Here is a 23,041-nt window from a genome sequence, read left to right as displayed (position 1 = left end):
AAAAACCCCACCAACAAAACAAATGGCTTCTACTTGTCTTCAAACAAACATGTAAAATCCTGAACATGACCTGCAGAGCCCTGCAAAATCTACTGAAGAAATAATCAGTGAGTGAGTGAATGAATGGCTGTGAGGCTACCGTGTATCCCATGATATTTACCCTCCCCAAGTTTGTTTAGCTAGTCCCACACTGGGGGCGGTTGGGGAATTTCCAGTTTTTAACTACTATAAATAGAATTGTTAAGGGCATCTTTTTTTTTTTTTTTTGCCCACTCTTGGATGGTTTCCTTTGGCTATTTGCTTAGGAATAGAATTCTCAGTGAAAGGCTATGATTAGTTTAAAAGTTCTTATCATACACTACTTGTTCTCAGAAGGCTGGAACCAGAGTTTCGCATCATCTGCAATGCTACCTACAGCCTCTCCCAGGGGGTTTTCCAACTTTTAACTTCTCAAGTTTAGTAGGTTTAAAGTAGAAGCCTAACATTGTTAAAATCTGCATTTTTCTGGTGATGATTTGCTATGTACATATCCTTACACGTAGATTATCTAAGTAACACATTCTTCAATTTGCAAACAGCTCTCTCTTCTCTTTGATTTTTATTCAGAGGCTTCAGTTTCCTTCTGGCCATTTTTTTTTTTTTTTTTTTTTAAAGTAAGAGTATGCCTGGTGTAGGAGAGGTACTTTTTAGATGTGTCAGAATGTTCTCTCTGTTGGGCCCTTTCTGCCTTTGATGGGTTCAGGATGAAGCCCTAAGCTTCGGTCCCTTAAGTTACATAATAAATTCAACAGTGAAAACACCAGTGCGTAACATGCCCATTCCTGTAATGGGACGGCTTGGCTTTCTAACTCTGCTTGGTCCTAGTTTCTTTTTTCTTTTTTCTTTTTTTTTTTTTTTGAGACGGAGTCTCACTCTGTTGCCCAGGCTGGAGTGCAATGGCGTGATCTCGGCTCACTGCAACCTCCGCCTCCTGGGTTCAAGCGATTCTGCTGCCTCAGCCTCCTGAGTAGCTGGGAATACAGGTGCGTGCCACCACGCCCGGCTAACTTTTTGTATTTTTGGTAGAGACGAGGTTTCACCATATTAGCCAGGATGGTCTCGATCTCCTGACCCTGTGATCTGCCCGCCTTGGCCTCCTGAAGTGCTGGGATTACAGGCATGAGCCACTGCACCCAGCCTGGTCCTAGTTTCTAGGCATTCCATTCAATGCATTTTTGCAGGCTGATTGAATTAACCTTTTAATTTAATATGGAGTGCCTTCTGTGACCACAAAAATAAATTAGTCTTTTACTTAGCAACAAATATTTGAAATTTGGTTTAATATTTATGTCTTATACACAGAGACCCTGAGAAAAAAGGAACAGGTTGTGGGAAATTTTAAGTATTATATTTAAGACGAGAATAAATCTGTTAGAAAACAGATATAGTAAGACAATTACAGCTGGATACAGAATATAAGGTAAGATAAACAAAATAAGCTCTTGAGAAAACAGAACTTTATGAAATAAGTATGTGTTTAAAGGAAGCACTGTGCAGTTGGTTTTCCCTATGCTACCATCACATCAACCTGTATGACCAATGTTTAGCGTCATCTGCAAGGCTACCTAGGTCTCTCCAACTTTTAACTTCTTAAGTTTAGTAAGTTTAAAGTAGAACCCTGACATTGCTAAAACTTGCATTCTTCAAGTATATGACAGCAGGGTGGGTGACCACCTCCATTTCACAAATGGGACAGGCAGAGAGCTAAGAAATAAAATGATGGCCGGGCACGGTAGCTCATGCCTGTAATCCTAGCACTTTGGGAGGCCAAAGTGGGTGGATCATGAGGTCAAGAGATCGAGATCATCCTGGCCAACATGGTGAAACCTCATCTCTACTAAAATACAAAAATTAGCTGGGTGTTGTGGCGCACGCCTGTAGTCGCAGCTACTCAAGAGGCTGAGGCAGGAGAATCGCTTGAACCCTGGAGGAGGAGGTTGCAGTGAGCCGAGATCACGGCACTGCACTCCAGCCTGGCAACAGAGCGAGACTCCGTCTAAGAAAAAAAAAGAAATAAAATGACTTTCACGTAAGCGACCTATCGAAGCATTTCTCTGACGTGTGATACACTTTTTTTTTTTGGCTTGCTCAAAGACACAGTAAAGAAAGAGCCAACTCTGGTGTCTTCAGACAAGGGTCATGCCTGCTACAACTCCCACATTTCAGGGCTACAACTTCCCTTCTGTGACCTATATCCTTGGATGCTCTGACTTAATTCTAAAATAGCCAGTTGACACAGCCCTTCAATCTGGCAAACCTACCATTGCTTAATAGAAATTAATAGGCCAATTTTGATTCAAGAAATACTATGTAAAGACCAGTATTTTCAGTTTAACTTTGAAAGAAAGTTTTACTATATTTGAAAAATATAAGCAAAGCATATTTCCAAAGACAAAGGTTCTGGTGGGTTGGAGAGGGAAGAAACACTTTGCAAAATCACACTCTAGTATATGAAAAGACTGCAGATTTTAGGCTACTAAAATCCTCAATATAGTTAGCAAATCCCCAATACAGTTTTGCTGAATTGAAGGAACTCTGAACATATGTTTCTTTCCCTTTTTTAGCACTGATAGCAAGTGAGTGTAACATGAATTAAATTGATAATAACTTGTGGGTTTCCTTGTTCAGAGAAAATAACGGGTACCTAAATCCATTCCACCTGAATGTCACGCAATGGATAACCCTAAGTAAGGGTTAATATAAATGCCAACCTGTCTGTTCCTTCCTGTCAATGTGTTTTCTCAGAGTCTCAAAGTAGTCAAGTAATCAAATACCTCTCTGAATTTAAATCACTTCAGAACCAGTTAATGTGAATAACTATCTAGTAGCCTAAGGTCTTTGTAAAATTATTCTGTCCAGGTGAAGTTTTATAAAATTGGGATCCCTTCCATTTATTTTTTAACTTTGCAAATGTTATAAATTTGTCATCTGTTATATCCTCCAACTGGGAGACTATTCCAGAGAAAATATTCCATTTGTCTTCAACCTTGAAATCTTCTGGTTGGAGACCCTATAATTATTTAAAGCACACTGTAAATGTTCCCTGCTTTATCCTAGGGGTTGAAAATGGAGGATTCTTGTCCTGGAAGTAGATGCCATAAATGTAATTTGTTAAGCTGGTCAAAGAATATGGCATTCAGGGAGTCTACTATATTTGACTTAAGGTATAATCGTATTTCAGGTAATTATAACTCATTGAGTCCAGGGCTCTCCTCTCTACATTGGAGAGGGGTTGTGTTAAAGAATGTTGTTTCCATATATAGAGAGCATAGATAGCTACATTGTTTGCTAGAAACTTAACACTGTTGCAGTGTTGAAGTTGGGCTGAACTCTTAAGAATGGAAGGGAGCTTAGGATCCATGTGGTGAGAACTGCATTTTGTGGATGAGGAAAATAAGGGCCAAGTGAAGTGATGTGATTTGTGAAGGGCCAGGTGTAGAAGCCAGGCCTGAGGACTTTCACTACACCAAACTGCTAAAGCAGAAAGCCCATGTCAGAAGAAACAGTGGCAAATGTTACATCTGGAAGATAAAAAGGATTTTCAATCTAGGTCTTGCCCCTGCCTAAGGAGAATGCCTGTGGCCTTCCTCCTCTTGCCGAGTGATCCCTTCATAAGATGGGTCTTCTCAACTCCAACTCAGTTGTCTTATAAACCCATTCACAATACTCCTGTGTTCTGTGGTAAGTTTTCCTATAGGTCCTGCTGGCAGGCATCACCTTGAAATTCTGTCCACAGCTTTCTAGTGGGTGCCTTAATTAAATTACTTTCAGTATAAATTTATCTTTATCCCCAGCTCATAAAATTCTACATAATGGAGATGATGTATGATGCTCACATCTATTATTCCCAGCTCTGGCCTGCCTCTTGTTTTAGATTTCCAACTGCAGATTAGGACAAGTCTTCTTGAATATCCTGGCATTGCTTGCTCAAAAATGAACTCTTACCACTACTTCCAAGTCAGCTCCCCATTTTAGCTAGCCACTTTGTGCCTGAGTATTATTTTGATCTCACTGATCCAGTCTGGGCTTCGCTGCCTCCCATTAGGATCACAGCAAGGACACTCTAACTAGCTTTCCTGCTTTAAGTAAGCCAATGAATCTACCCTACGCACTGATGGAAAATGTCTGTTGCAAAAAGAGAGCTCCAACCATATTTCCCTGATCAAAACTTTCCACTGGTTCCAATTACCTGTAAAATAAAATCCAAACTTCTTAACCTGGGTACTCTCAAACTGGGCCATCACTCAACCTGCATTTGTTGAGTGCCACCTGGAAGCCGTGCCCTGGTGTTAGGTACTGGAGACTTGGCGGCTTAATAGAACACAATCACTGTCCGCATTGAACTTTCCACTCTAGGGGAGGGATCCGGAGTAGCAAACAATCAGCAAACAATGTATAACGCTGTGTGTGTGTGTGTGTGTGTGTGTGTGTGTGTGTATCTGTGTCAAGGGCCATGACAGAGGTAAAGAATGCTATAAGATAAAGGAGGAACAGCACCTAGCCCAGATGGAGGTAGAACAAGATGGGAGAAAGGAAAGTGGAGTGGAATTAGGGAAGTAGGGATGGGAGTCAAGAGAAGCCTTCCAGGAGACAGTCCGCCAGTTTGAAATGTGAGGGGGCAGTCAGACAAGCCAGGGAGGCATGGTGAGTGATGTCCGGCCATGTTTCAAAGGGAGTGTCTAGCACGTGCAGTCTCGTCCCTGAATTCCTCTTCCATGTACACCAGCCTACATCTCCTTCTTAACACACTTCCTCATCTCCTTCTTGTTTGCCTTTCAAAGTTTTCAAAGTCAGGCTCCACTACCTTGTCTATGACGTTTGTTTGACAATCCAGCTAGAAATGGCCCCTCTAATCTCTGAACTCCCTTAGCCTGTACCTGTGTACCTCTGGCATAGAGCTGCTTGGTGAATACTCATGGAATGAATTTCTATTGCCACCTCCTAACTGATCTATGTAGCACCTCACATCCATTCTAGTGCATCAGGCTTATCAGGCCTTCCTGCCTTTTCTGCCTCTTCTACTCATCAGGAGGGCATTCTCACCATCACCCAAATGTACTTGGTGATGCTATTCCAATTACCCTCTGCCTACTCAATCCCACCCATTCTTCATGGTCCAAACCAACTCCGTTCCTTCTCTCCCGAGACCCATGCTACTCTGCTCTCTCCCTCCTCCAGCCTTCTTTGGCCTTTAGATCAATGCAATCCTGCCTCTAACTGGAGAGTAACTTCCTCGAGAGCAGCACCATCTTCCACATGGCCCACCCGACAAAGACTTGACAAAGTGGCGAGGAACTGCGGACAGATTTTCACGTATCTTTGTTCATAGCTTTGAGCAGAGAGAACCCAGTTTCACAAATAACGCTGAGAGGTCACTGTGGAGGAAAATAAACCAGCTATAAAAAGGTGCACCTGAGATAGGATGAAGGGGAAATTTATGAAGACTTGGGAGGAAAGCTTGCCCAAGGTCCAAGTCAAATCAAGTCAAAACCCACCACTGTATTTTCCTTTGTTTGCTTTACATGAATGGTTTCATTGGAACATTAAAGAGGTAGGGATTTTTCCTCCAGATATATAACATTGCCTCTTTGAGTATAATATCTCTGAGTTTCCACTGGAATAGAAAAGGGAAGTATTTTGTAATAAATTCAAAAGAACTATTTAGGATAGTTTGATTTATTTATATGGTTGTTTTATAGTTTTCTTTATTGTGAGATTACATAAACAATTGATGATCTGAGACGAAATGTTTCAGGTATGTTTGTGTCCCTTCCAAATTACTCGTTTTTGAAGATAAAAACTTTCAAGTTTCAGTAACATCTCTACTTGTGGGGAACTTCTCCTTTAGCATTTCTTCATATAAACGGTCTGTGGCAACTGGGAAGAACAGGGGAGGTACGGGTGCTGGGGCTTTATCTCATCTCCTGTAATGAGGGACGTTTCCTCATGACGGTTAGTTTATTAACTTCTGGCAGGTCTCCAGGAGTAAATAAAGGTTGAACGTAGTTAGGGACTATGCCAAGACCTTCTGCAGGATCCTCGCCCTTTGTCAAGTTACATCAGAGTCGAGGTCTGCAGCGGGATTCAGTAAAAGGAGGGCCTTGGGTACTTCAGTAATTAACCCGCAAGAGGCATAAACCTGAGACCACGGTTCCCCTTTGACATATGTAGTTCCCAGACAGGTACCTTCTAAATATCCACAGGGTTTAGGAAATGAAACTGAGACAAATCTTTGAAGCCTTATCCACATGAGCAATACACTTTGCAGGTAGAGATGCTTGTTACCGAATTGAAATCTTCTAAAGCATTCTCAGGAGCCCTTAATTAGACAAGCTTTCTGAGTCAGATGAGCCCGAGGAGACCTCCGCTTGTATTTTTTAGGATTTCTACAGGCTACAAGATGCATTACCTCAAACGAGTCCTACTTCTAAGGGAAACCACTTGAAGCCTTTCTAAACTGGCCTTCGCTACTAGGATCTCCATTTCCCAGTCTTTATCTGCAGTTCCCCCATTTCTGTTTTCTTTTCTAGCCCTTCTACGTCCTTCTCCTTCCTCTCTTTGTTTTCGGTTGAGCAGTTCACAGCCTGCACTCACTCTCAGCTATCTCTTTTAGAGAGTCGAAAGGCCAGAATGGCATTTTTTTCTTTTTCTGAGACAGGTTCTGGCTCTGTCACCTGGGCTGGAGGGCAGTGGTGCAATCTCAGCTCACTGCGGCCTCCACCTCTTTGGCTCAAGCAATCCTCCCACCTCAGCCTCTTGAGTAGCTGGGACTACAGGTGTGCACCACCACACTCAGCTAATTTTTAAAATTTCTGTAGAGATGAGGTTTTGCCACATTGCCCAGGCTGGTCTCAAACTCCTGGACTCAAGCAATTCACCCTCCTTGGCCTCCCAAAGTGCTGGGATTACAGGAGTGAGCCACCATGGCCAGCCTTCTTTTTCTTCTTAGTGGCACAGTTAGAGCCCTTAAGTTCCAGTGTACGTAGGACTAAACTGGGTTCCTCTCCTAAGCTTAAAATTCTCCCCCTTGGTCCGTAAACACTTCCTCTTCTTCCCTCAAACTGGCTCATACCAGCATAATCTTCCTTCAACTTCCTTCCATCGTCATCCCTTCCTTGTGATGACTCACTGTTGGGATTTCTTGGGCCGGGTGAGGGGTGGTGAAGACCAACCACTAACTAACAGACTTTCCAAGCTGAGCATATGCCAAGAGTCCAGACTCTCACCTGAATGAGGAGATCGATAGCGAAAATCCTCTTTGGTCAGCAGCAGGAGAGCTTTGCCATTCATTTCAAACGTGTTGCTGTCAATTGGCCTTAAAGAAAACTCATTTTCAGCCCACTTGAGCCACTGGGCTACGTCATCCCTGCTCCAGTAAATTGGCTGCAAGCCTGTTGGAGAGAGCATGAGGCAGAAGGAAAGAGAGAAAGGTCTTGTCAGTTAGACAGCTGGAATAAAGGGAGAAGATCTCTGAATAGTTAATAAAATGAGTCTCCACATCTCAAGAGCCCTTATGTTCAACTCTGAGTCCCCTCTCCAGCCCTTGTTTGAGCCGCCCCATTGAGGGCTTCTCCAAGCCCAGAAGCAGCCTCCAAGAGGAGTCCAGGGAGCAGTTTGTGCACCAAACCCTACTCTGAGGTGTGCTGTCAGATTAACTTTTTATTTAGAGGCAAAATGAGAAAAAGATCTTTTATGTGTTTAAGGGATGGTAGGTCTTAGAGACCTGCCCTTCCTTGCCCAGTTCCAGGGGCTGTTCCAGGGTGCCCACGGCACCCATGGGGGTGGCTCAGAACTATGACACATGTCAGTGTGGTTGGAGGGTCCTCAGATTCAGAGCTGATCTGATTGCAGCCCAGTGTCCTTCTGAAGAAAGAATGTTCCAGAGCTGAGCTTGACCTTCCAGAGCTGCCAAATAATGAAATGTTCCCTGAAACTTCTTCCAGGAAGAGCAATTCACTCAGCCTCTGGGAAACCATCAGGCTGGCCTCTGGGAATAAGAGGGCAAGGTAAGGATAAAAGGTCTTCTGCCTTTTTATTCTACCCACTGACATTAGAGCTTCCTGGTGGGGTGGTACTTGAACTCTGAGTAGGAACCAAGTGGGCAGGAGGGGGGTACAGAGCAGGGGCTGAGAGGTTGGCTCAGGTTGGCTCTCTGGGAGCCTGACTGTAAGTCTATAGTTTTATTTTATTTTGCTGCTGTGAGAAATCTTTGCTAAGTTAGAACAGTGGTTCTCAAAATGTGATCTTGGGACCCATCAGGGTTCCTGAGACCTTTGTAGGGTGCCTATGAAGTAAAACATCTTATCATAACAATATTAATTATTTGCCTTTTTCGCTCTCATTCTTTCTTAGGTGGAATGTTCTAGAAGGCATATGACGTGATCTTGCAAACAGATTGAATGCAGAAACAGAGATGAGAGTCCAGCTATCTTCCATTAAGCCAGATTTTAAGAGACTTTCAAAAATGTGTAACAGTGCTACTCTTCTCACAAATTATTTTTGGTTTGGGAAAATATATTTTAAAATATGTTTGCATTAATATAGAGTTGGCTTACTATTTTACTTGCTAAATTCATAAATATTTTGTAAATACCCAAGTTTAATTTATATAATAATATGGTAACTACAGATAACTATAACCCATATAAGCAAAAGCTCTTTGGGGTCTCCATTAATTTTTAAGAATCAAAAGGAGACATGAGACCAAATTTAAGAACTGCTGGGTCAGAAGCAGCTAGATGTTCAATGGATCTTCATTCTCTAAAATCACATGGTGTGAATCAATAGTTCAAATAGTTCAAATAGAGCAATGGCATCAGTGTTGCTAAGAGGAGCTTCCGTCTCTCACTATAAGTTACTTAAACTTGCTAAGAAGACTTCACAAGTGTGTTATAAAAGTGTCCCTCAGTTTGATCCTGGAAAAAATTACCTTTCATCCTAAACCAGGCATGCCAAAGAACAATCTGGTTTGCTGTATGGGGCTGCTCTTCCCACCTGCTGAAGTGGGGAACAAACAGCTCAAATGCCCTGGAGAAAGCCCAGGACCTCTGGGCATGATTGTCTTCCAGGTGGCTCCTTTGCAAAGTGTAGTTTTGAGGAATGGTAGTTGGCTTCCTCTAAACCTGTGGAAGTCCCCTCAAAACCAAAATCTCTTTTTTTGTAGTGCACCAAAGAAAGAACTACTAGGCACTGGAAATCATGAGAGATGAGCATTTAAGAGTTTTTTTCGCCGGGCGCGGTGGCTCACGCTTGTAATCCCAGCACTCTGGGAGGCCGAGGCGGGCAGATCACGAGGTCAGGAGATCGAGACCACGGTGAAACCACGTCTCTACTAAAAATACAAAAAAATTAGCCAGGCGTGGTGGCGGGCGCCTGTAGTCCCAGCTACTCGGAGAGGCTGAGGCAGGAGAATGGCGTGAACCCGGGAGGCGGAGCTTGCAGTGAGCCGAGACTGCGCCACTGCACTCCAGCCTGGGCAACAGAGTGAGACTCTGTCTTAAAAAAAAAAGAGTTTTTTTCTTGGTGTTTTTAGGATAATTTTTTTTTCACATGGAAACAAATCAGAATTTCAAATAATAATTTATGGTGCGTTACTGCTTTATGATCTTTAGAATAACATACAGCCACTAAAGGTTTTTGTTTTTGACTCCTGACTGGCCAGAAAGCGATGCCTATTAAAAACAGTCCACGGATATGGGAAGTACCAGCTCTCTCCAATGACCTTGAAAACACGTATCTAGAATCACAGGGAGGTGGGAGTGGCAGTGAGGGTTACTCAGCAAAATCTCAATTTTTGAACTGGTAGAAACCTTAAACCTAACTCCTTACTGTCAATGGTGTCACCTTTGAACAAGAATGGCACTGCGATTTGTTATTATGGACCTTCCTCTCCTTCACACAGGGAGTTCCCATTAGGGGACACATGTGAAGGTCTGGTTCCTCGGGCCTAGGAAGGTGCCTGGAGGTGAGAGGTCCAGAGAGCAGAAGATGCTCAGGCAGAAACAGGAAAAAGTACAGGGTGGCTTATTGGAAACATGGGCCCCAAAGCAAATAAAGAACTGAATCCCGCTTGGGAGGGGAAATGAGAGTAAAATGCTGAAGTTTCTGTAGAGGACACGCTGCAACGGAGGGAGGTGGGTGAGAAGGGGGTGGGGGATGCAAGTAGTAATTTGAGGTTCTTTATATTCTATGGAAGAAAATACTCATGAGTAATCTTTTCCCTAAATACAAGAAGAGTCACACTCCAAACAGCTCTGCCGGTTAAGCACAACAGTTTCTCTTTTCACTTCCCATTAATCTCTCCCACAGCCCAGCCCCTGAAGCAACCAGGGCCACCATGCGGAAACCCCCTCACCAGGAACCGACGCGAATGCCCTGGGCTTGTGTACAAGAGGGACCCAGCAAGTTACAGGGGAGACTGCGGCGATCCCAGCAGTCATACAAAAGTGATCTTGACAGAGCAAGCCACCTGCTCGAGGCCACTCAATACATTTATCAGCGTCGCTGCTCTTCCTTTAGCATAAAGAGAGAAGTAGGCGGACACGTTCACCGAGCTGGAAAGAGGCTTGATAAACTTTGGTGTTCAAAGTCAAGTCCCACTGTTATTTCCTTTTTGATTCAATAGAATAAAAAGGTTGTGGTGTAGAATTGAGGGAGTAAAAAGCCCCTTTTCCTTAAACTTAAAGCCCTTAAGACCTCGTGTGTTACAGTGTCTAAATGGAATAGAGGCTTGCACCTGGAGGCAGTTCTAATCAGGCTGATTTAATTTACTTAATAGTCATTTACTAAGCACTACTATGCACCTAGTACTGCTCTAAGCACCTTATATGAATAGATATTAGCTCATTCAACTGCATGCTCACACAACCCTATGATAGGGATTCAGATTAGGAAACTGAGGCCCAACGCATTTAAGGGACTTGCCCAAGGTCACATAACCCTAGTAATGACAGAAGCGGAGATCTGAACCCAGGCAATCTGGTTCCAGAATCTGTGCTCTTATCCATCACACTATACTTCGACATGCATGTCCCATCCAGATCCAGAATTAAGACTGGTTTTGAACATCCATTAGGGATTCAAAAAAGACTGAGTGAACTGACTCCTACCCATCCAAGACTTAGATCCTTGGAGACTTTCTCAAATTATCAACAGACTAAAAATATAGCCAAAAAATCTGTAGATCCCTGGAGAAGTAGATTTATAAATGGGAAGAGGAGGGAGGTGTAGGTGGGACTCTGCTTTTAATGCATCCAGGAATAAAGTCCTCCCTTCACAGGCTACTTGCTCCCAGGCACTCATGGGTGCTTGGTCTTGAGAGTCTTACACGGCTCACAGCTGCAAATGGAACAGAAGCTGCATGGGCAGAATGAGGGAGGCACATACATAACTTGCTTTATTTACGGCCATCTCTTGCAACTTTAATTCAACAAAGTCAAAGAATATAGATGTTAATGATGATTAGGAAAAGGAAAAAAAGGAGAGAAGGAGAGAGACCATTACTCTGCACCTGTATTATACTACTCCTTGTGCACACAGCGTGCCTCTTGAGGGCCATTTACTAAGATCAGCATTTTTAATGCCAATTAGTTTCAGAGAATATTTGAAAATAATTTTGTACAGAGAAAGTGAACTGCTGTGATCAAGAAAGTTACTAAAAATTCTACTGTACTTCTCCCCTCTCCCGAGTAGGTCAAGTATATGGTGTCATATCCTTCAGTGACACACCCAGGCCCTTAAACTTACTTCTAATATTTCTTCAATTCCAGACTTTAACGGGCAGCCACATTTATCAGTACTTTTTTGTCACGCAAGCCCTCCGGTTCAGCCATTCTCTGCCTCAGCCTCTCGGATAGTGGACTACAGGCCCCCCACCACCCCGGCTAAGACAGGGTTTCACCATGGTCTCGATCTCCTGACCTCGTGATCCGCCCGCCTCGGCCTCCCAAAGTGCTGGGATTACAAGCGTGAGCCACCGCGCCCGGCCCTCATCAGTACATTTTGACCCTGTCTCAGACTTTCTGAGATGTTCTTAAACTAATGATGAAAAACATGTTGGGAGACAGGAGCCTGGATTTTATTCCCAGATCTGCCATGAATTAACATTTGATTCTGCGCAGGCCACTCAGCTTCTCTGTGGCTCAGTGACTTCATCTGTAAAACGACGGGCTTAGAGTATGTGATCTGTATTCCCTTCAGGGTTTAATGTAGTCAATATGCTCCGATTTAATTTGAATCCAAAAAACCAAAGAACACAAACACAGCCAGGATCTTTTTCTACAGAATTACTCCATGCCCATGGCCATGACCCTGAGATTTTGTAACTTCCTGAAGGATCTTCTGAATCACAGAAGACAGACTAATGCTTAAGAGTGTTTCATTATATTCTAATTCTTGGAACAGTTATAATCCAGCTATGGCAATAATCAACATAACTGCTTGCATTGGGGTAGTACTTCAGAGTTCATAAGGTGCTTTCATACATATTACCGCATGTAATTCTCACAAAAGCTCAGTGAAGTCTGTTGCATTCTCATTTCAGTTTAATAGATAGAAAACACAGGGCTTAGTCATCAGGTGATTTTATTGATTTGAGCAACACTCAGTTCAAGCTTTTCTGCTACAGTAGCCATTCAGCAAAACCACTCTTTATCCAAACTTTCTGTATAAACAGCAATTTGCTCTAGGTTCTGCGTGCTGGAGACAGAATCATAAAATGTGAAAGATGGAAGCTGAAGCCTGGAAGTTAAGAGACCGACTCAGGATCAACCTGCCCCTGATCCCCTGACTTTTCCCAACATCCCATGTTGTCTCATAACTTGATTCAATGACCCACACCAATTTCATAACCCTCAACACAGTGAGGACAGTTATCACGTCCTTGCTTAGTCATTTTGCCTCCAGATGAAACGTCCTTAATTGGTCCAAAGATAACTCCTCCACTGCAGTTTGTAGACCCTTACCAACCTGCCTGCCTCCTCCAGAGATCGTATGTGGCTTCAATTCCCAAACGCAGCAGTAGGAACAGGACTAGCATTTTTCTTTCTCTGGATGATATACTTCTATTGATAATAACAGCTAGCAATTGTTAAACATTTACACTGAATCTTATCACTGCAATGACTATTATCCTTTTTTTACAGACGAGAAAACTGTAGCACACAGAGATGGAAGTGGTGGTGCCATGACAGAGATCCAGGTGGTCTAGCTCTACAGTCTCAACTCCTAACACCCCACCATGGTGCTTTTTGTGTAGCCTAATAACAGCAATGCACTTACTTGTAAGCAAGTGATTGCTATGGGCCAGGAGTCATTCTAAATGCTTTGCATATGTAACTCATTTAATCCCTGCAACAATCCTGTAAGACAGGAACGATCCCCATTTATGGAGGAGAAAACTAGAACACAGGGAAGTTAAATGACTTGGCCAAAGTCACTCAGCCAGGAAATGGAAGAGCTGACATTTGAATCCAGGTGATCTGGCTCCAAGCCCATGTTAAAAACTACCTAACTCTCTAAGCTTGTTTGGTGTTTTGGCAGGACATCAAATTAAATTTATAACTAAATTTTAAAAAGAGAAAGTTTCACAGTCGTTCAGCATGCAGGCACTGAGCACAAGCATGGAATCTATATTTCCCAGCTGTGTGACCTTGTACAAGTTACTTAACCTCTCTGTGTCTTGCTGGCGTCAACTGAAAAATGAGGACAACTTTCAACCTGTGAATTAAGTATCACTGAATCATAGATAATGTGCTTATACAATTTTCGGATGACATAAAACTAGTGTAGAGTAAAATTGTACAAATGATGATGATATGAAACACACAGGCCAATATCTGGCATAGAGCAATCACTTAATAAACATTAGCTATTGCTTTTTTACTGTTGTTCTTATAATCACCTTTATAATCTCACCCTACCTGCACATATATAGCTAGCACTTGGAACCCAACTGTAAGAATGTATATTAATTGATATTACATTTTATCTTATTATTTTTAACCATCATCCCAGCCTGCTGCAGTCTCTCCAGATTTCCATCTATTTCTAGCATCTATACTCTGTAATTTCACGTCACCTGCAGCTTTGCTAAGCATCTGTCACCTCCACAGGTTACTGACAAAGTGCAGATCATATAGGGCTGAGATAGGAGTACCCTGGTGACACACCAGTCACCTCCTTTTGGATGGATACTGATCAAGTTATTGACTTCTTTTGGGAAGAGTTGTTCAATGATCAATCCATCTAAATACTCTGGTTTTTGGACATTTTCCAAGCTCATCCATGAAAGCACCATCAGAAATTCAATGAAACGCCTTCCCGATATCCTGAAATACAGCAACTACAACACTTAGAGCAACCTTATTAAAGAGGATGAGGACAGAGGATGAGGAGCAGATGGCTGGCTCCAAAGTGATAATGTCTTCCACTCATAACATGTATGTTTGAAAATCTGTCCCGAATTTCATCTGGAAGTTCCATCAGGTTAGCTGTTTTACTTCGTACACACATTTTCCCCAGCTTCTCTTCCTAAAATCAGGTTTCCAACAGTTCCTATTCTTTTAGTACAGCTTCCATTTCCCACACCCTGAAGGATCACTGCCAGTGGCTTATCTTTCACCCCTCTGAGTTCTCGACCCTGGGACGTCATTTGTCCGGGCCAAGAGCCTTGCATTTATTCAGAACAACTTAGTTTGCTTTTACAATCAATTCACCCATCTCAGGCTTCAATTCCCTTCTGTCAATGTTTGCACTACCTGTTTCAGTCTGACAATCATTCTCCTTCATGGAAGAGAGAAAGAAGTTGAACAGTTTTGGTTTCTTTGCCATTTGCTGATGTTACCCCATCCAACCCCATCAGCAGGCTGACATCATGCTTATTCTTATCCTGCTGCCCACACTTATTGTTTTCTTAAGCGTATTCCATGGTTTTCAGCTCACTTAAGTTTTAAAATTCTAGAGCCAAGAAACTCTCCTTTCTATGTTTCTTTTCATTAAGTTGCTTTTTCATCCATTATATACATCTTTTTAAAAATCGGAGCTCATTAGACTGGTACTCACAAAACAGTGAGAAGATAAATTGGCATCATCTCTCTGGCAAACAGCTTAGTGATATTTTAAGAACCCTGTAAATGTTAACTTCTCAGAATCTACCTTAAAGAAATAACTTAGTATGTGGAAGAATTTTTCATGCACAAAGATGTCTATTGCAGTGTTATTTTTAATAATGAAAAACTAGGAACAGCAATAAGGAAATAGTTAAGTAATAGTTACTGACAATAACTATGACAGAAAATTAATGCAGCCAGTAACATGATAAACAGTACGTATTCATATTGAAAAATAGTATGTGTATATATATAATAATCTCAATGCATAGAAAAATACAATAAAACATAAAAATATTCAAAGCAATTGACAGTAAAATTGTAGGTGATATTCCCTGTCTCCTTTTCCTTTTTTCTTACTTCTCATTCTCTATTTAGCATGTGTTACTTTTATATTTAAAAAACTATTTAAGGGCTGGGTGTGGTGGCTCACACCTGTAATCCCAGCACTTTGGGAGGCCAAGGCGGGTGGATTGCTTGAGGTCAGGAGTTCGAGACCAGCCTGGCCAACATGGTGAAACCCTGTCTCTACTGAAATACAAAAATTAGCTGGGCGTGGTGCCAGGCGCCTGTAATCCCAGCTACTTGGGAAGTTGAGGCAAGAGAATTGCCTGAACCCAAGAGGTGGAGTTTGCAGTGAGCCGAGATTGCACCACCGCACTCCAGCCTGAGCGACAGAGTGAGACTCTATTTCAAAACAAACACACACACACAGACACACACACAGACACACAGACACACACACACACACACAACTATTTAAAAATTGAGCTCATCAGAGAATATCCCCAATATCGCCTCATCAGTTTCTTTAGTTGTCTCCCTTCCTTCTTATTCCAATAAGGGTCATGTGCAGTTGATAAGTCAGGATTTCATTTTCAAGAGCAGCCCAAATGACTCTGAGTTGTGTCTCCGCATTCAGATCATGAGATCATAAATACTTTTCCCTACATTTTAAAAAGTTGCCTTAACTCAAGAAAACACATCTGTTCTTGTCTCTCATTTCCCTTCCCCAATCCTAAGATCATGTTTTTATTCTCACCCTCTGCTATCATTTCTACTTTTCCAGACAATTTCTCATTTGTCAGATTTGAGTGCAAATTAGCAATGCTCCTCAATGCATCTTCCACCTTCTGGGAGATGAAATTGTGAATTGTTAGGTACATGTGTTAAGAGTTGACATGTCCACGCATGTAGCTGAAGGGGATTTCACAGTGATTTGCACATGGTGCCCGGCACCTAACAGTCCCCAGGTAATGCCAGACTGTACAGCCAAAGATTTCCATTCCTAAGCAGTCCACATCTGAGCCAGCTCTGCAGTCTGTGATTGGCACCCCTCTCCTCCCCGACACATCTGATCACTTACTCCCGCTCCGGCTTTGACGGTCAAGACACTCAGCTCTGTGCAGTTCAAAACATTACCAGATGCTTCCGCATCCATGTCATGCCATCATCTATTCTGTGAGAGCTGGCACAACTGTATTTTCAGAAGAAACTGAAGCTCAGAGAGATCGAGGGACTTTGCCAAGGTCACAATGAACCTCAGACCAAAACTTCAGCTCCAGGCTTTTTGTGTTACCCAGTGAACTTCCTCTGGGTTAAAGGAAATAATGGATGTAAAAGCCCCTTGCACTCTAAAATGCACCGTAAAAATGCAAGGGAATGAGGAATAATAAACCATAAACTCAACTTCTCATGGCAGGCCTGGTCTAGCTGCAGATCCCGAATTCTGCTCGGTGCCCACAGAGCACCTTCTGACCTCTGCTTGCCGAGGGCAGGGTTTACTTAGAATTCTTCCCTGTGTACTCTGCCCTTCAAAAGAAAACCAAGTGTCCTCAGAGCCCTTCAAGCTGCTTCCCAGAGGTACTTTTCTGGAGACTTTTCTGCCTCCTTTCCCTTCCCCACCAGCCTGCTCTCTGCAAATCTGCTCAAAACCCCCAGGCCGGCCTTGGATGCATTCTGACAAGCTCCACATCTCACTCCTCTGGGTCTGCCTCTAACCTTGAATGTGTTATCTGACCAAAGCTGCTTTCTGCAAACAAGTTCTGTCACTAGGGAATTGGAAGTTCCAAAACATTTCCTATTTCTGTCCTCAAGGTTAGCCTGTATCTCAGCACTAAGTTTCCAAGTGGAGGTTGGAAGGTTATACTCATGTCTTTCAGCCCGAAGTCCAAGAACAAGAACACTGTATGTTCATGTTCAGACCCAAGGTCACAGTCAATTCCCTCGAATGATGTTTTTTCTTATAAACTTCATTTTGTGGATTTTTCTGACTCTTATCTAGTTTTAGCTACAAAGGGGTTTTTAGCAGAAAACCTGTTGACAGCAAAACTGACCCAGAGCTTGCCACTCAGCCTCACAAACATGACTTAGATTTCTTCTCATCTTTGCTTCTGGGCAACAAGCCCAATGTGGTGAGAGGCATGTAGCATTTTAGATCAGACCTTGGGTTTCGGAGTCAAACTGTCCTGGGTTAAAATACTGGCCGCACCACTTACTAGCGCTGGGTAAGTTACGGGTCTGAATCCGTCTCCCCAGCAGTAAGATGATGTCTGGAATAGTACTTACCTCTTAGGGCAAATGTGAGCATGAAATGAGGTGATCCCTATAGAGACGTTGCACAGTACCTGGCACACAGCAAGTGCTCAATGCATTTTGGGGGGTTGGGTAGGACAAGGACTGGATAGTAGATGAGTTGTACTTTGTCCCATGTCTCCTGGAGACCAAAATACTTTCAGCAGCTCCCTGGAGCTGCAGAAGCTGGAGCAAGCGTTCTTGGAAGGTGTGTGACGGCTCTGGCAGGAGCTATGAGGCCCAGTACAGTGCTTTGAGGTGGGGACTGAATTGTCAGCGTGCAGGCTGGGAAAATGACTCAGGTGGGGTTGCGGAAAACAGCCTGGATCAGGGAGAGGTTGGAGGAAAGAAGGCTGAAGGAGATGCCCACTCAGGCCCCAGGCTAGGCTGAGGCAAGTAAGACATTTGCCTCAGGTGCAAAATTTAAGGGGTGCCTTTAAAAAGTTTCGGTAATCAAGATGAAGTCATGTAACATAATATTTTAAAAATCAAAATTAATGCAGAAAATGTATGGTGACCTAAGCATCAACATTTTAATTAAAGTCCATATCAAAAAAAAGATAATGGGGAGGGGACAGCAATAAGGGAGTGGGGAAGAGATTAGAGCAAGTACTTCTCAGCGTTAGGAAGAAGGTACAGGATTCTTTGAGAATTCAGACAGAGTTCATAAACCCCCCCTTCAAAATGCACAGGCACATGCACACAAATACAAATATTTGCCTGTGATTTCAAAGTTTATAGACTGCCTCAAGTTTATCCATGGATCCTTGGAGAATCCGTTTAGTATTTTTTTTAGTCTCGTGTATGCAAATAGTTATGACAATATGTACCTGTGATGTAATGCGGAAACCAAATCAGGTTTGAGAAGAGAGATATATGTCTCTCCTAATATTTTAGGGAGAAAAACAGAAAAGAGAGACAGGAAGGGTGCCCTCTTCTCACTTAGAAGTGGGGGTACAATGAAATGTTTGAGCTGTCATTTCTTTATTTGAAACGCACATTCCTGACCTTAAATAGGGAATGTCCCTTCTTCAGTTATTATAGACATCATTGCTAACATATTGAAAGTTTTTCTTCATAGTAGTTAGGGTCAATCACTGCAAATAACCTTAATTTATGTACAATGAGGCAACTTGGCTATGCAAGGAGAGATACTATACAAGGATGAGTTTCTAAAGCAAAGGGGCATTAAGGCAGCATTTCCTAAACTGCAGGGCAGAAAGGTCTTTTTTATTATCAAACTTACTGATATGTATGCTTACAAAGAAGCCCGAGTTTAAGAAGAAAAAAAAAGGTAGGAAAATAGATATTAAGAGTTGAAATGTTCCTCAAACAGATTTACTGAGAAATCAAAACTGCTGGAGGAAAGTTGGTGCAAGAATGTTTGTAATCCTCAGGGGAGATGGATGGGGTACAGAGAACATACAGATCCTGCGGGATTTGCATGATTCCCAGAACACGGATACTCTCCTGAGGAGGCCTGAATAAAGAAGGATGAAAATTCTTTCCCCTCCTGCTCTTTTAAACCACACACGGACCATCTCTGGTGCCCGGCACAGTCTGCAGAACATCCCTTTGCAAAGTGTAACCAGAGTAAAACTCATTCTCATTCTGGACAGGCACCTGATCTGCACGTCACTCGCACGGAGGAGGCTTGGCTTTGTGTGGCTCAGCTGTGCCCGTTCCCATCCCTCTCGGGTGTCTCTATTCTCCTGCGAAATTTTAAAAAGCCTCTTCCCAGGATGGAGACAGTCCCGATAATCACTGAATTCCAGGAGGTGGAGGTGGACAGGAGGTGTGGCGGCAGGGTCGGGGGCTGGGAGAAGGGAGTGAGAAAGAGGTGCTGAACTTTTACGTGAACAGACCTCAGAAAATACACATAGGGCCCCAAAGGCAGATCTGACCTACAACACCTCCAAAGCATGGCTTTTCTAGAAGATGCTGTCTTTTAAGGAGAATTCCACTGCACCCCCTTCTTCCTTGTCCTCTTCCCTGGCTCTTTGGAGAGTGCTTCCAAGTGCTTTCAAAGGCCCGGTTGGTTGCCTTTGGGTGTCGAATCTACCCTCCACCGAAAGGCTGTCTGGGCTGCTGCTGGTTCAGCATTACGTGGGGCAGACTGCTGTGACACGCAGGCAGGATGAAATCATTTTAACAGCGCTGCTGACGCCTCATGAAACAAACAAAAAACAAACAAACTTGGAGAAGCAACTTCTATTTAAAGATAATTGTGTTACATTTGTGTGTGTGTGTGTGTGTGTGTGTGTGTGTGTGTGTGTGTGTGAGACATACTTCTCTCTATTCTATTCTATCTCATCCCCTTATTCCTCCTTTCTGAGGACATTCATAGGGAAATGGCTTTTATAGACCTATCAATAAAAAAAGCTGTAATCTTTTTTCTCACCAGTTATTAATATATTCCCTAGTATTAGAGTTGTAAAGGTTACTAATCCCCTGGCTTAAGATGGTCACTTGGAGTCAGGAAAGCTAAACACCACCACAAACCGAACCCCGTCTCCCCTTCCAGGGCCACAGATATGTAACTGGATGTCTCTCGCTTTGTCCCTGGGCTCCTCTGAGACTCCAAGGCTCATTCTGGGAGGCCCTCCCTTGCTGCAGAACACTTTTCTCCTTGGCTCTGTCACCCCACCGGGGATTTTACATTATTCATTCATTCGGATGAAAGCATGAAGATCTCTGTACCAGAGGAAGCAGGCAAAAGGAAAATGATAAATCAATACAGGCTGTTGACACTTAGCTTTGGTGGGCAGTCAGATGAATGAGTGGGGAGGAATGAGTCAGGTGACCCTCGAGTTTTAAGGGCAGACTCCCAAGTAGGTGGCAGGGGTCCTGGAGGCAGGATGGTAGGGGTGACAAGAGGTAGGAGCCCTCACTCCCTTCGGCCCGTCATCATTCATGGCTTACGGTTCTTCAAAGGTGCTTTTCATTCTGTGCTGAAAAAGGTATGAGTGTTACAATATAGAGGTGAATATTCTGAGTTCTGGAGAGAGGCTGATGTCTGTTTTTTAACTTTGACATGGGAGTCTGGAAAATCTGCGAAGAGCATGAGTGGCTATTCATGGATGGAGCAAGTAATGCTAATCCACCAAGTGCAAAAATGCTCCCCTGAGGTTGGGCAGAGCGTGAGATGTGGCGAGGTCTCTGGGTGGTCTGCAGGCTGGCCTCCTGCTATCCTATTTGTAAAAGCATGCTGTTGGCCAGGTCCTGTGGCTCACACTTGTAATCTCAGCACTTTGGGAAGCCAATGTGAGAGGATTGCTTGAGGCCAGGAGTTCAAGACCAGCCTGGGGCAACATAGCAAGAGCCCCATCTCCTTGAAAAACAAAATAAATTAGCCAGGTGTGGTAGTGCATGCCTGAAGTCCCAGCTACTCAGAAGGTTGAGGTGGGAAAATTGCTTCAGCCTAGGAGTGGCTGCAGTGAGCTATGATTATACCTCTGCACTCCAGCCTGGGTGACAGAATGAGGCTCTGACTTTAAAAAAAAAAAAAAAAAAAAAAGAATGCTTTCTACTTTTGTTGGCAAGAATTGCTAACTTGATGGAAATGTTTAAAATCTCTCTTAACCACGTTATAATAAAATGAAAAAACGAAATTCAAATCCTGTTTTTGTCACTTACTAGCTCAGTGACTGGAGAGGGCTGTTGGCTGCCAAATAGAAATGTCCACGTCCTAATCCCCAGAACCTGTGAATAAGACCTAATTTGAGAATAGTTCTTTGCAGATGTCATTAAGAATCTCAAGATTATGCAGGTGGGCCCCAAATTCAATGACAGGTGTCCTTATATGGAAACAGAGGAGAGACGCAGAGGAGAGTCGATGGCCATGTGAAGACAGGGGCAGAGACTGGAGCGATGCAGACGAAAGCTTGCTTTGTGGTTTTTCCCCAGAGACTCCTATTATCCACGTGTCGAAATTTCTTTGCCTTTCTTCAATATTTGTCACTTTTTCTTGAGTTGTCTTTAAAACCTTTCTTGTTTCTTCTTTAAAAAATTTCCTGCTTCCCCCTTGTGTTTCTCTTTTAAAAAATCACCTTTTGTAAAGATTCATCTTGTATTCTTACTAGTTTACTCTTCATTTCTGAAACGATTTTTCTTTTAATTCTTTCCAGAGTTCTGTCATTTCATTTGGGAGTTTTTCTAATTCTGATTGATGTTGTGTTTGCCCTACGCTTCGTATCTTTTTCTTCTTACCTTTTAGCTCATTTGGAGGTAAGTAGGATTTTGAATTGTTCTAAAGGCATGTTGTTTTGGCACACTTTCTTTAGGGATGCTATTCTGCTCCTTCTGTTCCTTTATCTTATAAAAACTTTGTGTGGGATTTGACCTCACTACTTTTCTCTTGCTCATTTTCATCTGAAGACAATTTTCCGAAATTTTTATGAAATGGCGTGGTTCCAGCCTCCGCAAACCCTCTCTTCTATTGTTTTCATGCAGCACTCAAATGAATGGCGGCTGGCTTTCTGAAATCTCCTGGTTCTGTTTCCTTTGGGAGACCTTGCATCTAAGTCTCTGCTGCCCCTATCCTTTTCTTTTTCTTTCTTTCTTTCTTTTTTTTTTTTTTTTTTGAGATGGAGTCTTGCTCTGTCGCTCAGGCTGGAGTGCATTGGTGCGATCTAGGCTCACAGCAACTTCTGCCTCCAGGGTTCAAGTGATTCTCCTGCCTCAGTCTCCTGAATAGCTGGGATTACAGGCATGTGCCACCACGCCCGGCTAATTTTTGTATTTTTAGTAGAGACGCGGTTTCACCATGTTGGCCAGGCTGGTCTCGAACTTCTGACCTCAGGTGATCCACCTGCCTCGGCCTCCCAAAGTACTGGGATTATAGGCATTAGCCACCATGCCTGGCCGTCCCTAACCTTTTCAATGCGCCTCCACTCCCAGCAGCTTCTCCACAGCTATCCTGAAAGCTGGCCATCAATGTGGCTGGTTAGTTGCAGAGTTCACAGGCACCAGAGAACTCTACACCTTTCAGACCTTCTCGAGGCCACTTGCCCTCACTACTATAGGAATGAGCAAAACCACTCCCACTTTCAGGCTTTCTGGTGAATACCTCTTGGCTATTTTTGGGTTTTCCCTGTTCCAAAGGCTACCAAAAGTCCCATTAAGGTGGGACTTGGGGATGTCTCGTCACTGGGTTTTGGTTTTGCTATTGAGTTGCTCTGCTCTTCCGTGGGGATTCTGAGAATTACACTGCTGCTGCCTGTGCTGTCCTCCCAGACTCTGTCACTGAAGACTTCATGCTGGGAAACACAGAGCCCCTTTGGCGTCTCATAAAAAAGAGCGCCAATCTTCTGGTTCTCCTA

At 43.1% G+C, this 23,041-nt stretch overlaps 1 protein-coding gene across 5 annotated transcripts in view; it reads right to left on the bottom strand.

Moving 5' to 3' along the window:
• Positions 1–23,041, bottom strand: part of ETV6 (ETS variant transcription factor 6) — a 260,443-nt gene that overhangs the window by 59,109 nt on the left and 178,293 nt on the right. For 4 of the 5 annotated variants that reach the window (XR_009214392.1, XM_032159640.2, XM_058441973.1 and 1 more), the window contains exon 3: positions 7,266–7,430. Coding sequence is in view for 4 of the 5 variants with exons in the window: in XM_032159640.2 (XP_032015531.1) it covers positions 7,266–7,430 (165 nt within the window). In the remaining variant the exon portion in view is untranslated. Of the gene's footprint in view, positions 1–1,302; positions 2,036–7,265; positions 7,431–23,041 lie in introns of those variants that run through there. The other variant, XM_058441975.1, reaches the window with a different exon arrangement.

Source organism: Hylobates moloch, unplaced genomic scaffold, assembly GCF_009828535.3.
Source record: "Hylobates moloch isolate HMO894 unplaced genomic scaffold, HMol_V3 SCAFFOLD_8, whole genome shotgun sequence".
Lineage (NCBI taxonomy): Eukaryota > Metazoa > Chordata > Mammalia > Primates > Hylobatidae > Hylobates > Hylobates moloch.
Note: the sequence above shows the minus strand (reverse complement) of the source record. Positions and strands in the feature narration are given on the sequence as shown.